The sequence below is a fragment of the Rhinopithecus bieti genome, unplaced genomic scaffold (genome assembly GCF_001698545.2).
Source record: "Rhinopithecus bieti isolate Rb0 unplaced genomic scaffold, ASM169854v2 scaffold_30927, whole genome shotgun sequence".
Lineage (NCBI taxonomy): Eukaryota > Metazoa > Chordata > Mammalia > Primates > Cercopithecidae > Rhinopithecus > Rhinopithecus bieti.
The window spans coordinates 949,650-967,644 of record NW_016813672.1 but is presented as its reverse complement, the minus strand read 5'-3'; the positions used below and the strand labels follow the sequence as shown (position 1 = coordinate 967,644).

At 37.7% G+C, this 17,995-nt stretch overlaps 1 protein-coding gene across 3 annotated transcripts; it reads right to left on the bottom strand.

Moving 5' to 3' along the window:
- Nucleotides 1-789: 789 nt before the first annotated feature.
- Nucleotides 790-15,215, bottom strand: MSANTD4 (Myb/SANT DNA binding domain containing 4 with coiled-coils). 3 transcript variants are annotated; one of them, XM_017848878.1, is made up of 3 exons: nucleotides 15,007-15,215; nucleotides 3,325-3,937; nucleotides 790-2,985 (listed from the first exon to the last, which is right to left on the bottom strand). In XM_017848878.1, exons 2-3 carry the CDS (start codon nucleotides 3,658-3,660, stop codon nucleotides 2,410-2,412), a joined length of 912 nt encoding a protein of 303 aa, XP_017704367.1. In that variant the 5' UTR covers nucleotides 3,661-3,937; nucleotides 15,007-15,215; the 3' UTR covers nucleotides 790-2,409. The 3 variants fall into 3 exon arrangements, with proteins under 3 accessions (XP_017704367.1, XP_017704369.1, XP_017704368.1); XM_017848880.1 differs by having other exon boundaries at nucleotides 13,775-15,100; XM_017848879.1 differs by having other exon boundaries at nucleotides 14,649-15,100.
- Between the last annotated feature and the right edge of the window lie 2,780 nt (nucleotides 15,216-17,995).

The following is a 17,995-nucleotide window of genomic DNA, read 5'->3' as shown; positions in this document are numbered from 1 at the left end:
GGTTACAGAAGAAACCAAACTGAAGAGCAAGTTAAATGACTTTTGCAAATAGCAAATGGCAAAGCTACAATACTTATAACTATACCTACAAACTTTCACTACTTTTCTTTAAAGCTCTTATGCTAAAATCTTGGGTCAATATTGGTATGTAATTTTTAAGAAAGATGGTTAATTAAATCAATGAGGCTTTTTGTTGCTGTTGCTGTTATACGGGTGGAAATAACATGATGTATTAGTCTGCTTTCACGCTGCTGATAAAGATACACCCAAGACTGGGTAATTTATAAAGAAAAAGATTTAATGGACTCACAGTTCCACGTGGCTGGGGCGGCCTCATAACCATGGCAGAAGGTGAAAGGCATGTCTTACACGGAAGCAGGCAAGAGAGAAAATGAGAACCAAGAGAAAGGGGTTTCCTCTCATAAAACCATCAGATCTTGTGAGACTTATTTATTCACTACCATGAGAACAGTATGGGGGAACTGCTCCCATGATTCAATTATCTTCCACTGGGTCCCTCCTACAACACATGGGAATTATGGGAGCTACAATTCAAGACGAGATTTGGGTGGGGACACAGCTAAACCATATCACATGAGTTAGATCTCAAGGGTTCTTTTGAGGAGCAAATAACGTATGCAGCATACATGGCTCAATGTCCAGCCAAAATGTTAGGCCTCTGTCCTCATTGACTGTGATAGGGCTCTCTTCTAAGCTTGATAACCTCTACCCTTAGAGCACTAAGTATCATTTGCAATTACAAATTCTCAGATGGTATAGGCAGATTTCTTTCTACGGTAGAAGCATTTATTTCAGATATAGAAAAATAACACTATTTCAAAGTCAGAGTAAGTAAACAGAAGTATATTTTTTCCTTGCATACCCATCCTCAAATGTCAACATACAGTTTCCAGCCATTCTTACAAGGAACAAATGCAGAATCAAGGTAATAACTGTCAACAGAAGAGCTGTGTTAAAGCTACATATCAACCTTGAAAATCAGAAAACACAAAGTGATCTAGTGCAGAGATTCTCAACTTTAGTGTGCATCAGAATCACTTGGATTGTGGAAAACGCACCTTCAGAGAGCTGAAGGAAAATCATCAGGTCAAGCAAGCCCTTGGTCTCAGAATAAATATCCAAGAGACTAAAGATACATACTTTGTTCCTCAGGGAAGGGGGAAGGACAGAATACACTACAACATAAAAGATCAGCCATTTACTCTGTGTGACTTCTCTGGGCTTCAGATTCAGGAATAACGACAGATACAACTCTCAAGAATTGTTCTACATACTGAGTTAGATAGTGTAATAAGTGCTTCTCCAATCCATAATACATAGCTACTATCATTACTTCAACATCATCAAAATTATTTGATACAGAGTACATCTTCCCCCACCCGCCGCCCACTCCCAAATGGCTGCTATTACTTATTTTAAAAGTCAAATAATCAGTTATTGGGTTCAAACTCATGGACTACAAATACCATTTTTATATTGGTATCATTTTTACTAGCTTCAACTATCCACTTATAAGATCTCCGTACGTTACTGAAATGACAATTTTCGTACCCAAACTAAGACAATGACTGAAAGAAAAGGAACTAAAGCTTTAAAATTGTGTCTTGCTTCTAAAGCATTAATAGTGAGATAAAGAATTCATTTCAAAGTGACCCACTTTAGATAATCTCTGATGTTCCCTGTATTGTTTTCTGAATCTGAGAAGCTATTTATAGATGGAAACATGGGAATAAAATACCTATAATCTTCATCACTTCCTATATTCAATATACTACACAGTAACATTTCAGAGTTAAAGTTTTTGGCCATTTAAGTACCTACCCACATAAATATCTGAGGTTTTAATATTCTAAAACTATAAAACATAGCTATAGAGGTACACAGTTAGGCTAAGACAGGGTTTCTCAACCTCAGGACTAATGATATTTTGGGTCAGAAAATTCTTTACTGAGTGTGTGTGGGGGTTGAGGAGGTATGCACTGCACAGTAGCAACCTTCTCCCCACCCCAGTTTTGACAACCAAACATGTCTCCAGACATCACCAAATTGGTCTTCTGAAGGCCAAAATCTACCCCAACTGAGAACTTCTGGGCTAGAATTTTATATAGACATAATTGTAAACTCTGGGTACACAGATAATACAAGACTCTATATAATATTATAAGGTAAAGAATCCAGCACAGTATATTTCTGCTATACTGTTTACGCTAGGGCACAGTTTTTATATACTACTTAGGCATACAGTTATCTACATATAACTTTTTCCTACTGAACACTGATAATAGACGAGAAAAGAAACCACAGCTAATCCAGCAACCATCATTATATCACCTGATATGAGAAAAATCTACAATTTTCAAACATTTGCTAAATGGAAGCCTGGAAAAATCACTGCAAGTGTCCTTCTTTCTGAATTCGAAGTCTGTCTTTCTCTACTTGTAAGCGTTCCTTTTCAATCTGCAGTTTCTCAGACTCAAATTTCAAAAACTGCAGTCTATCCTTTTCCAGTTGCAAGCGTTCTCGCTCAAGTTTTAACTTCTCTGTTTCTATGTCCTGTGGTTGAAGCATGGATTTTTCTCCTTGACCAAGTTCATTTTCCAAGCACGGTTTCTCTGAATTGACTATCTGTAACCTTAACTTCTCTCTTTCAATCTGCAGCCGCTCCTTCTCCAGCTGAAGCCGCTCATGCTCCATGTCTAAATGCCGCAGCCTCTCTTTCTCGATTTGTAGGCGTTCCTTTTCTACCTGCAGTCTTTCAGCCTCAATATCCAGTCGTCGTTTTTCTAACTCTAGTTTCTGTTTCTCAATATTTACAAGCAAATGAGGCTCATCATATGCAGATCTAGATGGTGTTGAGTTAAGGGTAAAAAACTCATCAATGTGGGGGAAATCGGGAAGTTCATTTTCTCTCCTGGAATCTGGTATGACGGATGACAACATTTCTTCCTCCTCCTCAATTTCAAACTAAGAGCAAAGAGAAAAGCAATTTTCAGTATTGACTGCTACTTTGTGGCAATTTGTCTAAATATTTCTTAAAAGCTTTCTGCATTGTTTGGGTAAAATAATTTGAATTCTGAATACCATTTACACTGAATTACTTGATGTCTGTAATACACATAACCTAGGTAATTATATTTAGGTGGGAAGAAAAGTATTAATGATGTAAAGAGAAAAGCAGAATGACTTGTTATGTACTATTTTTAAATAAGCTTGAAAATCTGGGAAGGAGTTAACAGTTCCTGAACAATAATCTCCCACATCAGAATTGAAAAGATTAAAAGGGGTATAGAGGCTAATACTCACTTCAGGACTCTGCGGATCCCTTTCTTCCTCTTCCACCTTGACCTCAGTTAAGGATCCACCTGCATCCCTGAAATCTGCCACATTCTGCCAGTCAAAATTTGCATCATTTCGGAATCCAATCTTTTCATCTATCTCTTCAGTGAGAGAGTCATCTAAATCAGAGGAGGGAAGGGGAAATCCCGAACCGACCAGCTTAATGTTGGCCTTCATCCTCTTTCTCTTCATAAGTGCTCGCCAGTCAAGGTACCTTCTTTTCACCTCTGTCCCTGTCCTCTGTTCTCCTTCTCCTACAGCATTCACACACTGTGCAATCTCTTCCCAAGCCATTCGCTTCATCACGTTAATTGTTGTATTGAGCTGTTTGGAAAAAATGACTTCTTTCCTTTTTGTAATTTCTTTCAAAAGGGTCTGAGTTTCTTGAACACTAAAATTGCTTTTCCTTTTCTTTTCAACTGCTTCATTTTAACTTCAATGCAGTTTTATAATAAGAGAAGATGTGAAAACAATTTGAGGAATGCTGCAAAGCACAAAAACCAAGGATAATTCTTTGCTGGCACTTAATTCAAATCATTGTCTTCCATTCATCTAGTGGCAGAGGCAGTCTGGATAATTCCTAAAAGGAAAAAAGTACAAGTAATCAATCTGCAACTTCTACAACATACTTCAAACTAATGAACTATATAATTTTTAAGAGAAACAAAAAACAACCCTCTAAATACAGCTTAAAATTGTGTACTTTATCTTTGCCAGTACCAACATAGTTCAAATTGCAACCTTCTCCCCACTGGAGTGCTGCAAAGGTTCCCAACCAGTTGCCAGTATTCACTCCTGACTCCCTTCCTACTGCTTCAGCTCCTTCTCCCACAAATTCTCCCTCTCTCCTCCAATTGCACTGGCCATCTTTCAGCCATCAATTCCTGTCAAGCTCTTTCTTGGTTCAGGGCCTTTGTCCACACTGTTCCAACTGCCTGGAAAATAGATTACTCCCTTCTTGGTCTACTTAATTCCTCTTCATCAGTTAGCTTGCAGATTAAGTATTCATTTCTCAGGGAAGCCTTTCCTGACAAATCAAATTACTTCAGCATAAAATTTGCAGTACTTTTCCTAGACTGAATTTTATACTTGTGCTAACATACAGCTCAGAGTCTGTCCCTTTCCCCAGTTCACTGCCAAGTTTCACAAGGGCAGGGATGTTTCCACTGGCCATCATCTCCCCAGAGACTAGCAGAGATTCTGGCACATGGCAAGCACACCATGAATATGTTTTGAATGAATGAAAGGGTCAATTTGCCAAAATAATCATTAGTTCGAGATATCTAAAAGAAAAAGTACACTTTGCAGAATAATTTTAGAGGAAACTGAAAGGCTGAGCTGCAAAATCAATAAAACTCAGAAACCAATTTGAGACAATGCAATCTGATCAAATAAATGTCAACTGCCAACTACCTACATTTTACTACTTCACAAATTCAAACTCATTTTAAGGTTAATAAACCAACATAGAAACCCTAAACTTGGAATATAATTTCCTGAAACAATGAAAGTATTATAGGAATATGACAAAATTAAAGGCGTAACCAAAAAATGGCAAGGATTTTACCCAGCCATCCCACCTAATTAATCATGTAAGTAAAAAGATCACCAAAAAAGATCACCAAAAGAAAATGATCACCAAAATAAAAGGAAAAGATCACCAAAATTTTTTTTTAGATTCCTAAACCTTTCAATGACTGGGGCACATTGCATGATTTGTCCTTGTAATTCCACTCCTCACCCCATCCTCCCCTCCCTTAAACCACCTAAACAAAAGCCCCTAACATCAAACAAAACCAGGCTGGACTATGTTTTTGTTTCTAATTAAGGCTCTTAATTCTGTGCCTTTCTTTGGAGAATTTCTCAGCAGTACTTTGTATTTTTCTGGGCCGCTTTAACTATAGAGTTGAAGATCACAATATAGGAAAGTATCTATACTTGGAGTCTCTATTAAATAAATTTTAAAATATCCATGTGGTAATATCTGTATACAGATTTTGAGTGGAAAAGATCCTCTCTTGTAAGCGCTTCTTCTAGAAACGAGACAGTGTTTCTCCAATTTCCAGACTCTCAGGTTGTCAGACTGTCAAAGAAGGTATACCTGAAACTTGTCAGACATGTAAACTTTTTAGGCTCCTCTCCAGACCGGGAACTCTGAAAGTGGGACCTAGCAATCCGTGTTTCAATAAACTCTCCAGATAACTCTAACTCAAAGATAACTTTTTGAAACCCTCTGTGCTAGACCCACACTAGTAGAACAGATGCTTCACATGCCTGACTCTCTTACCTACCTTGAATTCAGGCCTTACATAAGTGCATATGGTGGAATCTAAAGCATATCCACAATCCTCACCGCAATGGGTTGGGGAAGTGTAGTTTTTTGTGCTAGCTAGCCTTTGCATTACTGGAAAGCATACTAGGAGGCTGGAACAGATGCTGAGTGAGTCAGGGACTCGATTTTCTCATAGCGACAGAAAATGAGGTCATCTACCAAAAAGGTCCCAGTGTCTCACACAGTATAGTACATATTGCTTTATTAATATTGATTTAACTGAGGAGAAGTGGGATAGATGTCAAAAAAGCATTTTGACTTGGAAAAGAGATTTTAAAAGATGTAAGGGGAAACAGGGCTCAGAAAGAGTAAGGGGTACCTTACACAGACCATGCTGTCTGACTTCAAATTCACTCACTGATAACTGCTACAGAGCTGACTTTTCCTCCCCTATAAAATGTGAAATGGGATGACATTACCAAGATCCCTTCCAGCCCTATCACTGTTTGACCTTAAACTTTTCCTGTCAATATGAAAAAAAGTATCAAAATATCCATGAAGTTCCAAGTCCTGTCATTTAAATTCCACCATGTCATTATATGGGAGATAGCAGCCTTTCTATTTATAAAACAAGATCCAGAGAGGTTAATTTGCCCTCAACACAGCCTATTAAATGGCAAGACTTATTACAACCAGGTTCCCTCACGTCACGTCTACTTCAACTTTATTAGCAGCTTGTGGTAGCTAAACCTTAAAAATGTGTTGCTGGCCAGGTGCAGTGGCTCATGCCTGTAATACTAGCACTTTGGGAGGCCGAGACGGGCGGACTGCCTGAGCTCTCAGAAGTTCAAGACCAGCCTGGGCAACATGGTGAAACCCCGTCTCTACTAAAAATACAAAAAATTAGCTGGGGATCGTGGTGCACACCTATAATCCCAGCTACTCAGGAGGCTGAGGCAGGAGAATCACTTAAACCCAGGAGGCAGAGGCTGCAGTGAGCCGAGATCATGCCACTGCACTCCAGCCTGGGTGAAAAGAGCAAGACTTTGTCTCAAAAAACAACAACAAAGTGTTGCTAAGGTAAGTTTTGAGATGTCATTTAGTAAAAGATTTTCAAAAGGAGATTCTTATCTATGTGGAAGGTCCAGATAAAATTCTTTATATTGGCAGAAAAGTTCCTCAAAGCTTCAATCGGTTACATTTCCTCTACCTCCTGTTAAAGTAAATTAGAACAGAGACCTGGCCTGAAGAATCCCTGAGCAGACAAAACCAGTTAGGCCTCATAAGTGACTTTAATTTTGCTGGATTTGCAAACATATGCAACACTTAACTTGGGCTATATTTTTGGTAAATTCTTATATTTTTTAAAAAAAAGAAACTTAAGACTAAGCAATCAGAAGCCATCAACTAACTTACGTAACTAGGGACCTTCCAGCAGGATAGATCAACTTAGACAACCTTATAACTGTAACCAATCAACTATTTTCTTTACTTTACTTCTGTTAGTCCTATAAAGCCTTCCTGCCTTGCATTTCCACTGCAGAGCTCCCAGACCACTTCTGGTTTGGAGCTGCCTGATTCAAGAATCACTATTTGCTCAAATAAACTTGTTAAAAGTTATCATGTCTCAGTTTACCTTTTAACATATGGTTTCTTTTCTCTTACTCTGTCTGCCAATTTAAACTTTCCATTAGTGTGAAAAATAGTTCTACTGTAATTCACAATACAAACAGCATCTTCTACTGAGGCAAAAATATAGCAATTAAGCAAGGCTAAATTGAATAAGAAAACGCCCATCTTTTCTATCATCTTTTCTCTTTTAGACTGAAAAGTGGATGCTAATACCTTATTTTTAAACTTTAATAACAACACATTTCTTATCATCATTGCATTAAACCTTTATGCATTTTTCCTTTTCAAGCTCTCGGTATTCTTTGTTCAGCTGACTTTGTATGTGTCTAATAATATTACCAAAATATGCCCATCACCACATTTTGTTTCCAATCACTCATGTGGAATAACCATCTCCTGAACTGCCACTTGCTGCTGAAATAGAGGTCAGAGAACTAAAAATTCAAAACAGCTGAAATGAACTCTCAAGAAATCGCTGTCAATTTCACATACCCATATAAAAGGGCAAAGTATACAAAAACAAAAAAAAAGAAGACTGCAAGACAACTATTTCTAAAGTAGACTTACAGACTTTTAAAATTTCTCAAGAGAAATTTAATGATAAAATTGAAATCCACAAAACTGGAATGTATAATCAACAGCAGCACTCTTGATACTGCCCTAGAGATATACTCCCCTTACAGTCAAATGTAAACCTTTTATCCTCTAGAATATAAGCAAATAATATAAGCAAAGGTTATCTATAAATGGAAACATCAAAAGAGGTAGTGTGTGTAGTAATGAGCACAGATTCTGGAGTCAGACCACCCAGGTTAGAGTCCTGGCTCTGGCAATTCCGAGCTGTGTGGCCTCAGTTACTTAACTTCCCTATGCATAATTTTATTTGTAAAATGATAAAATAACATTACTTCATAGAAATACTATAAGGATTAAAGGACTTAGTCAAATAAAGAGAACAGTTCCTGGTGCACATTAAGCACTATTACGTATTTGCCACATCAAAGGCAGAATATTTAAATAACTTTGACAAAAGGAAACAGAAAGGTCACAATAATACTGGAATTGTTCTAGTTCCTAAGTTGAGGGATAGGTCCATGGGTCTTTATTATTATGCTTCATAACATATACACTTACATTAGGAGTGTGGTGGAGCTTACCCATGAGAGTTTTCAAAAATCAATTGGGGACATCACTTTCCACCTCCACATTCAGCCATGTCATGTTAGGAGCTAAAAATTGGCCAACACGGCACTTACTAATACTACAGAATTGTCAAATTAGAACTTTTTTTTTGAATGGGCAGGGAGCTTTTCATTAGAACACTCCAGCTATATTATTTTTGCATGTATCAAATATTATCTAATAAATAAAAGAAAGTGAAATGTTTTAACATCTGATCCCAAGGCAGTTTAGTGAACACTGTAGAATGCTTACAATTTTATTTTTAGAGATAGGATCTCACTCTGTTCCCCAGACTGGAGTACAGTGGCTCAATCATAGTTCACTGCACCCTCAAACTCCTGAGACCCAATGATCTTCCCGCCTCAGCTTCCTGAGTAGCAAGGCAGGTGTACCACCATGTACAACTAATTTTTAAAGTTTTTATATAGACAAGGTCTTGCTATGTTGTCCAGACTGGTCTTGAACTCTTTGACTCAGGTGATCCTCCTGCCTTAGTCTCCTAAAGTGCTAGGATTACAGGTGTGAGCCACCATGCTCAGCCCAGAACGCTTGTAATTTTAGAGGATCACATTTAATTAATACTCTGGCGTAACATTCCTATGTAATTCAAATTATCCAATAAGGTGGGCAAGCATTCAGCTTTCCTCTAGAGGTGACTGAAAATATTCATGAGGTACCATGTTTATAAGCCACAATATAAAAAACTGAAGCAAACTGATTTATATACATCATTAAACCAGCCCCAATATGCTGCTTCTTAGTAGCCTGTGTTGCAGGACAAGTGAAAGAATTATTGGTCAAAACTTGGCTGTTTCCTTCTACAATTTGCCCCACCTCTAAGGACCTAGGAGACAGTAGCCCATCTGCTCTAAAAACAGTATCTTCACTGTGAGAGGTAAGAACAGTATCTTACCTGGCACTGTGCGTAACAAATAGGAGGAGGTAAAAATATGAACCCAAAACAAGAAAATGATAAAGGGATGGGAAAGGGTATAGAAAGAGAAACAGAAACTATTTCAAGGAAAGTAAGCCAGGAAAACTGAAGTTTCCATAGGCACACAAAACATATGCTTATAAGAAAACAGAAGCAAGTCAACATAGGCAAGAAGCAGTTAGCTTGTAAGTGAAGAACAGATGTCCACCCTGTAACTACACTAAACAATGAAACAGTTAACAGGTTATTCAAAATTCTGAAGAAAAATCTTCAGTTAACAGGCTATATTGCTAGTCAGGCATATTGACCAACCGTAAAAAGGTTATCAAGGACATTAAAACAATAAAATCAGCACATTTGATGTCCTCAAAAACAGAACAGAGAGCCAAAGATATATTCCACCAAATCAAATGCCTACATGTGATAAAGATACAAAATACACAGAATGTTTCAGGGCATTTACATAGCCTTTTGAGCCATTTAAAAATCACTATCACATTTTTAAGGTAAAAGCATGGTAAAAATAGAAATGTTTATCAAAAGGGAACTGGATGAATCAACTATTAAGTCACATAATGGAATATATGCAATAAATGTCATGTTAGAGTATGGATGTCTTAGCCCATAATCCCCATGTAGATGCTATAGTTGATGCAAGCCAACAAAATTGGCAAAGGACATGCATCTGTCTGTGTGTGTACATACATGTTCACAGATCAACTTAGGAACATTCGCAGACACAGAACATCCTATGCTCTACAACAGGTTCATTAACTCTGTCTACCACCAATCTGGGGATCATGTGCATGGTCATTTCTGTCTCAGTCATATGGCTGTTTCTTAGCCCACAGCACATTTATTTCATTTTACTTTGAGGTCGTCAACACTGCATTAAAAATCTACTTATGAGAAATTTTTATTATAGAGAACTACATTATTTAAAGTCCCATATTTTTTTAAAACAGCAAAATATACACACAGAAAATCTAAATAAGAATGTAAATTCACAATGAAGTGAAAAGTTTCTACCACCAATGTAACTACTATCAGTAATTTCTTGAAATTCTTTCCAGAAAAATCATGTTTATAATAGTATGTAAATATTTATGGACAAATTATACGTATTACATGAATACATACTAATTCCATCACATACATTAAAAAGCTATGTCTGTTGAAAATGTTAAGCGATAAAAAAAGTAAAGAGAATTTATTGAAAAGAGAGAAATAACCTGCATATGAATGATTCTAAAGGATAAATGAAGAGCCAAAGTTGGAATCCACAGTGAAAAATAATAAGAAACGAAGAAAAATTATACAATTGAAAAAAATTATTTAGATGTTGCCAGAGTTGTGTCTCTCAAACTATACCATGTATATGAATCAACTGGGGACTCTGTTAAAATGCAGATTTTGATTCAGGTCTGCAGTGGGGACTGGGAGTCTACATTTTTGACAAATGATGTCCTCGGACCGCATCTTGAGTAGTAACAGTCTAGGCTAGAGGGGCACTGTTCAGTAGAAATACAATGTAATCTACACATGTAATTTAAAATTTCCCAGTGATCCCAGTTAAGTAAATATGAAATGAAAAGGTCATTAATATTAACAGCTTTTATTTCACTCCATATGCTGTATAGTCAATATATTATTTCAGTATGCAATAATATAAAAATTATCAATGAGAAATTTCCCATTGTTTTCTTTTGCTGTCATTAGAATACAATGTGTACTTTACAGTTACAACACATCTCCTTTTGTATTAGCCACACTTCAAGAACTCAATAGAACATGTATTCAGTAGCTAATGTACTGAAAAGTGTAGGTCTATAGCACATCAAAATAACCTAAAGAGCTTTTAAAAATACCCATAACCAGTTCCCATCTCTGACCAATTAAAACAATCTTTGGAAAAGGGCCAAGAATTCAGAGTTTAAAAGCTCTCCAAGTGCTTCTCATTTGCAGCCAGGATTGAGAACCACCCAAATACAGAATCAATGTTAAGAGTTGCTCTAATATGTACAGAAAGGCAAGGCAGAGAGCAAATGGTGTAGCTAAGAAATTTCCTTTCAGAGATTATTAAAAAAAAGACCTCATCTGCCACAAAAGACTTATAATACAGACAAAGCTGGTTTATTTATGAAAAAATATGCCTCAGAGAATGTTATGTCAAATGCAAGAATAATATGCTAGTTGTAAGGACCAATTCACACTTCTATTTGTTGGAAACACATCAAAGGAATGAATACAAGCTTAGATGATTTAGACTTAAGAAGAAAAGGATGGCTGTCTTGAAAACCAAATTTTCTTCTAAGTAGAATGTCTTTAGACACCTATCCATAACTTAATTAAGAAAAAGTATGACTGAATTAGGAGTATAAATCAGGAACATGCATTACTAGATGAAGTAATTAGGATACTGTCTCATTCAACAGATATATACTGAGTGTTTAAAACCTTTCAAGGCTTTCCATTGCACTTAAGAGGTAAGTTTACTCCCCTTGCTCTTCCTCTCTTCCTATTGTAAACCCTATCTGAACCTTTTCTGGTCTTATCCATCACCTCCAATACCAACTCCCAACCTACTTTCCCAATCCACCTTCCCCATCAAACGTGTACTCACAAGTAGGTGGCACACAAACACAATACCGGTCATTTTGAAATCCCTCTAAATTCTAGATCAGTGCTGTCCAATAGAAATATAAGAGCCCTATATGTAATTTTAAATCCCCAAGTAGCCACATTAAAGCAGTAAAAAGAAACAGGTAAAACTGAGTATTTTATTTAACCAAATATATCCAAAATGTTATTTTGAAACGTAATCAATATAAACAATTATTGAGATATTTTACATTCAGTAATGTAAGGCTACTGGCTACCATACTGGACAGCACAGCTCAAGCCATCATGGTCCCTGACCTTGGACTATCACACATATATTTCCCCCGGTCATCTTCCCAAATTCCATGGTGTCTGCCTTTTCGTCAGGCCAATGCCTACTTATCCTTTAGCACTCGGTTTAAATGTCTTCTGTTCCGGGACCTCTTCACTGTTCCCGTTCATCTAAGTCTGATGTCCTCCCTATGTGCTTCCACTATCAGCTTCATTACACCACTGATTTACATTAGGAACAATAAGGGATCAGATATGAATATATTATTCCTGCTATCAAATAATTTACAACTTAGTAAAACCTGTAAAACATAGATGCATAAAAAAGTACATAAACAAATTGTAATGAAGTCTGTAACCTGAAGGTTGTAATACAGACTACCTAAGGTTGTATGCCAATTCCACCACTTAACTAGCTCTGTGATCTCCAGCAAATTACTTAACCTCTTAAACTCGTTTCTTCATCTATAACTGGGAAAAATAATAAGACTAATACTCATGATGCTTTGAAGATTAAAAGAGATAATCCGATTAAGAAGCTTGTGATGCCTACGATATAGTAAGCCCACAAATGTCAGCTATTATCCATTGCCCAGTACAGTATCTGAACGTAATTAACAAATATTTCTTCACTGGATGAATAATGCAAATATACAAAAACTACAATAAAGAAATACTAACAAAATACTCTGGATATTCATAAGAAAGACAAATCTTTGATGGGATCAAGGAAGGTTTTGAGTCGGAATCAGTATTTGATTTGGGTCTTAGAAAACAGACTAATGAAGGACAGAAATAAAAGAAAGAAGTATCAGGAATTAAAACTGGAAAATTAGGATGGTGTGAGAGAGAAATCTTACTAAGCAAACTCTGGCTTAGTAAGACCTATTCTTTGCTAAAAAATGAACTGAAAGAGACAAATATATCTGTGAAAGTTTTTTTGAAATTCAAGCAGGCTACCATTAATATGGAACAACTGTCACTGTAGTAACATATAAATATATAATCAATATAAGTATATAATAAAAACAATTGAAGTTGTCAAGAGAATCCAAATTTATGCAGATATCCACCACAAGATTTTGCTCTTAGAATTTGAGATCAATTTAGAAATTGCACTATTGTAAATGTATTGGTACATGGTAGAAATAGCAGTCCTTTTGAAGTACCACTGAGTCAATATATTTTTAAAATTTGGCAGCAGCTGTTGCTATTGGCAGGGCCTATTTTTAACCAACAATTCCTAACTCCATACCTCTAACTTACAAAGTGGTATCCCGTTGTCCCTAACTGACCTATTCTGAACTGATGAACTATTTCATTTAATAAAACGGGCTTTAATACATTTTTAACCTGACTGAAATTGATATTGGGATGCACCTTAGATATCCAGTTTTGGCTTGCGTGAAAATCTTCTTCTAAAACCTTGATATTTTCTGATTAAGTGCAAGAAAGTGCCAGCATTGATGCATCTGGAGTTGCTGAAGTTCTCTAGATATGCTTACCTGGATAAAAGCCATTTCCAGAAATGTTTGTCTTTCTGTCCTCTCCTTTATATGTTGGTATCCAAGTAACAGAAGCCTGGGGTTTCTATCATCCATTCATTCCCCAGTAATTTTCTCAAAAAATACTTATTGAGCTCCTACTGTGTGCCAGGCACTATTTTTGGTGCTGGGGATATAACACCTCAAAAAATGTGAAAATATGTCATTTTAGATGTCAAACACTATCCCTTTTGTATTGGCTGTCGTCACTCTTATAGCAGAAAGGATTCAACAGCTGCAGTCTCTAAAACTTACAAACCTTCCATGCCCAATCACAGAGAACAGCCATTTTCTAAAATCCCATTTCACAATCGTTCTTTACTGGTTGGAAATAGAAATGAGATGTAGTTCACTTACGTAATCCTTGTGAAGATGACGTACCGCCAATGGCGTAATATAACCAGGCAACTTTTTACAAGCACTAAAACTTGAGAATGAAGTTCCTAGATACTTCATGATAAGACAGAATTAAGAAGTCTGAGAAAAACCAGACGGTAAGTTACGGATCAAAAAAAATTGAGGGTAAATTAGCTAAGCAGTTCAAGAAGAAAAGCATCACAAATCTACAATATCAACCCCTACCCCAATTCTCTTTAAAGTGTGACTTTCCCCTCCCCTATATTCTTATAGGGGATTCACTTCCCTGCCAAAAAGGATGTTCTCCTCTAAAACTCGTGGTAGGTACATAACAAGTTTACTTCAGAGTCGACGGTTATCCAAGTATCTTTCACCTCCCTCCCGCTGCCTCCTTTGGGACCGTCCAAAAACAGCCCCTGGGAAGAATCAAGTTAGACTGGGCTCCCGGAAAGCCACCCAGGGGAGCAGGGGCGCGCACCTGCCTCGGCCACAATGATGCGGTTGCTGCTGGTAGGAGTCCCGGTGGGAGTCGGGGCAACCTGGAAGATTTCCTCTCTGGATATTAAATGAGAGTCCCGACTGAGTGCCCAGAAACTTCTGTAATCTTGTTTCCGTGGCCTGGGCCCTCCCCAGCCTCCCCGGTCAGGCGACAGACGCGCGTGGCGCTTCTCCCGAGCGTGCAGTCCCGCTACGCCGCAGCCCTCGGACCAAACCCAACAGCAAGCGTTGCGGCCACTTGCCGCTGACCCCTCCGGGACCCTCCCCACTGCGAAGGCACCCACTGGTCACGGAGCCACCGCTTCCCTGGCCGCCTCCTCAGGCACAGAACCGCTCACCTGCGACCCCGGCGGCACCTCCCTACCGTCGCCCCAAGGGGGGGTTGGAAAGAAGATGCTTCTTTGATCACCCGCCCACTGACTGCGCCCGCCCATCTCCTGCCACCCATTGGCTGACGTGGCTGCCGCTCATTTGATAAGGCTCATCCATTGGCTAGAAGGATGTTGCCATTCTGGATGAGAGCCCGCCCCAGGCCTGGCCTCACAATGGGAATCAAGTCCCAAACCGGTTCCGGGTTAGTGCCCTGGAATTCCGCCCCCTCGTGATTCACCTCCCTCTCTGCGCTCCGTCTGTGGTGCGCGGCTCTGTCAGTCAAGTGGACTCTAGGAAGGGATTGGCCCCTAGTGATCCGCTTGCTGCGCTGTTCCAACTGATTGGGGCACTGGCCGCTGCATCTGCAACTAGTCTCTTGTCCTTGACCCTCACCTGTTAAAAGGGCAAAGAAGAAGTGGGAACCGTGTGCTGCTTCAGTCGGGTTCCTAGACCAGCATCACCTCCTGGACTAGGCTGCTACCTAATTGGCCTCAGCCATTCCTCTAAGACTGCCCGTGCCAAAGGTCGCTGATGACTTCCATATGGCTAAATCTAAGAGTCACTTCTCAGTCCTTACCATGCTATACTTCTCAGAAGACATTTGATTTTTTTTTTTTTTTTTTTTTTTTTTTTTTTTTTTTTTTTTTTTTTTTTTTACCATTCTTCACTGTTTCTCCAAATATGTGCTTCTGCTTTCGTCTCTCCTAGTCCTCCTCTATATTCAAGTTTGCAGTTGCTTATTTTCTGCCGTCTCACGTTCAGGTGTTCGTGACTAGTGCACCTTTCTTTCAGCTGACTCTGTCCAGGCCTCTGTGGACTCATCTGAATTCCATCAGTAGCCTCCTAACTGGTCTCCCAACATCCTGTGTGCCGGACTGTATTTCATTCTTCACTTTGTAGCCAAAATGAGCTGCTTAAAGTTTTTTAGTGGAATCTCACCACTGGTGATACAGTACAAACTCCTTATCGAACCTGAAAAATAAGGCACCTACTTTTCCCTCAAGCTTCATCTCTCAACATCATACCCACTTTTCTTCGTCCTTACCCCATTCCCTTTGCTTCTTTCAGTTCCTGAACTCTACAGTGGCCTGGGAAGTCAGTTGGCATTACTGTGTTTCCTCCCTGTTTCTCTGCTATGCCTAGCATTCATTTTAGAAATTCGTTTCTAAAGGAAGGCTTCCAGAATTATCTCCACTCATCCTCCCTCCACTTCCAAGCTTTCCCTTCCATGTAGGTTTGCCAAATAAAATAGGACGCTCAGTTAAATTTGAAGTTCAGATAAAAGCAAATAATTTTCATCTGTCCAATGGAATAGTTGGTATCCATATGTTTATTTGCTAAATTTTTAAAAATAAAAATTTTTATTTACTAAATCTGCAAGCCTACTTCAGCGAGCTCTCATCATGGCCTTTCCTCTGACAGCTTTAACACATATTTTATGTGTGGGGGGCTTTTCTTGTTCACCGTTATGAATAACGCAGTGCCTAGAATGTAACAGACACTCAAAAAAGATTTGGTAAATAAATGATGGAATATTCTGGACGAATGGTTAATCCTTGCTGGATATTCTTGGAGGAACTCTCCCATAAAATAGGAAGTAATTATGAAATATGCTCTTTAAAATGTAATGATCGGTTTAACCTTACAGATTGTTACTTACGACTTTGTCAGTAAGCATAGACATGCTTGTCAAAGAAGCATATCTATACTTTTGCCTACGTAGATCAAAAGAAACTTTTGTAATTTTGGGAAAAATACAAGTTGTATTTTATAATTTTGGATTTTGTTTGTGGTGGGTGGTTTTTTTGTTTTTTGTTTTTTGTTTTATGAGTACAGTGAAAAAAGTAAGAGAACTCGTTATCCCCATTATAACCAGACACTTATCAGTTCTGTTCAGAGCCTGTCCACCACTTGAATCTGTTTATTTACCTCAGTAATGGGGACAAGAATGGTAAATCAGTATTAACAAACTTTTGCTTTCATATCATGAACTCTAAGCTTTCCCCAATTAACTTCAGTGTCTTTGCTAATTGAAGTATCTTTTCCAAATACCCTCACTATTTCCTCTCAGCTACATCTTGTTTGAGTGGATATGGACCAACAATGAAGAGTTTGAAGGTAATCCATAATGTTTACTATTAGTACTACATGACCAACCTGTTTGCTGATTTAATTTTTCTTAGTATTAAGTCCAGGCTAGAGATTTGACCCAGAGGTACTTACACACTTATTTTACAACTATGCTGTCCAACCGTGATAGCCAGATGAGTCATTAGAATGTGACTAGTACAAATAACTGAATTTTAATTGTATTAATTTTAATTAACTTTAATTTAAAAACTGATATTTGATTCAAGTTACTAGATACTTCTAAGTATATTTGGAAAATTTGGGTTATGTGTATACTTTTCGATTGTAAACTTTTGAAATCTAAATATAGATCAAGTATTTCTGATTTAAAAATACCGAATTGAGATGTGCTATAAGTGTAAAATATATGCAGGATTCCAAGATTTAGCATGAAAAAAATAAATATCTCACTAATAATTTTGTATTGACTGTAAGTTGAAATTATAATATTTTACATAATTGGGTTAAGAAAATATATTATTAAAATTAATTTTACCTGTTTTAAATTGTTTCCAGCTTTATTGAGGTATGATTGACAAATAAAAATTATATATATTGATGACGATTTGATATACATATACATTGTTAAATGATTACCACAATCAATACATCCATCACCACACATAGTTACCATTGTGTGGGCGGGGAACGGGGTAGGGGGTGAGAGCACTTCAGATATACTTTCTTACAAAATTTCAAGTAAACAATATAATATTAACTATAGTCACCATGCTGTATGGCAGATTCCCAGAACTTACTCATTTTATAACTGGAGGTTTCTTCCCAACCCCCAGCCCTGGCAATACCATTCTGTTCTCTACTTCT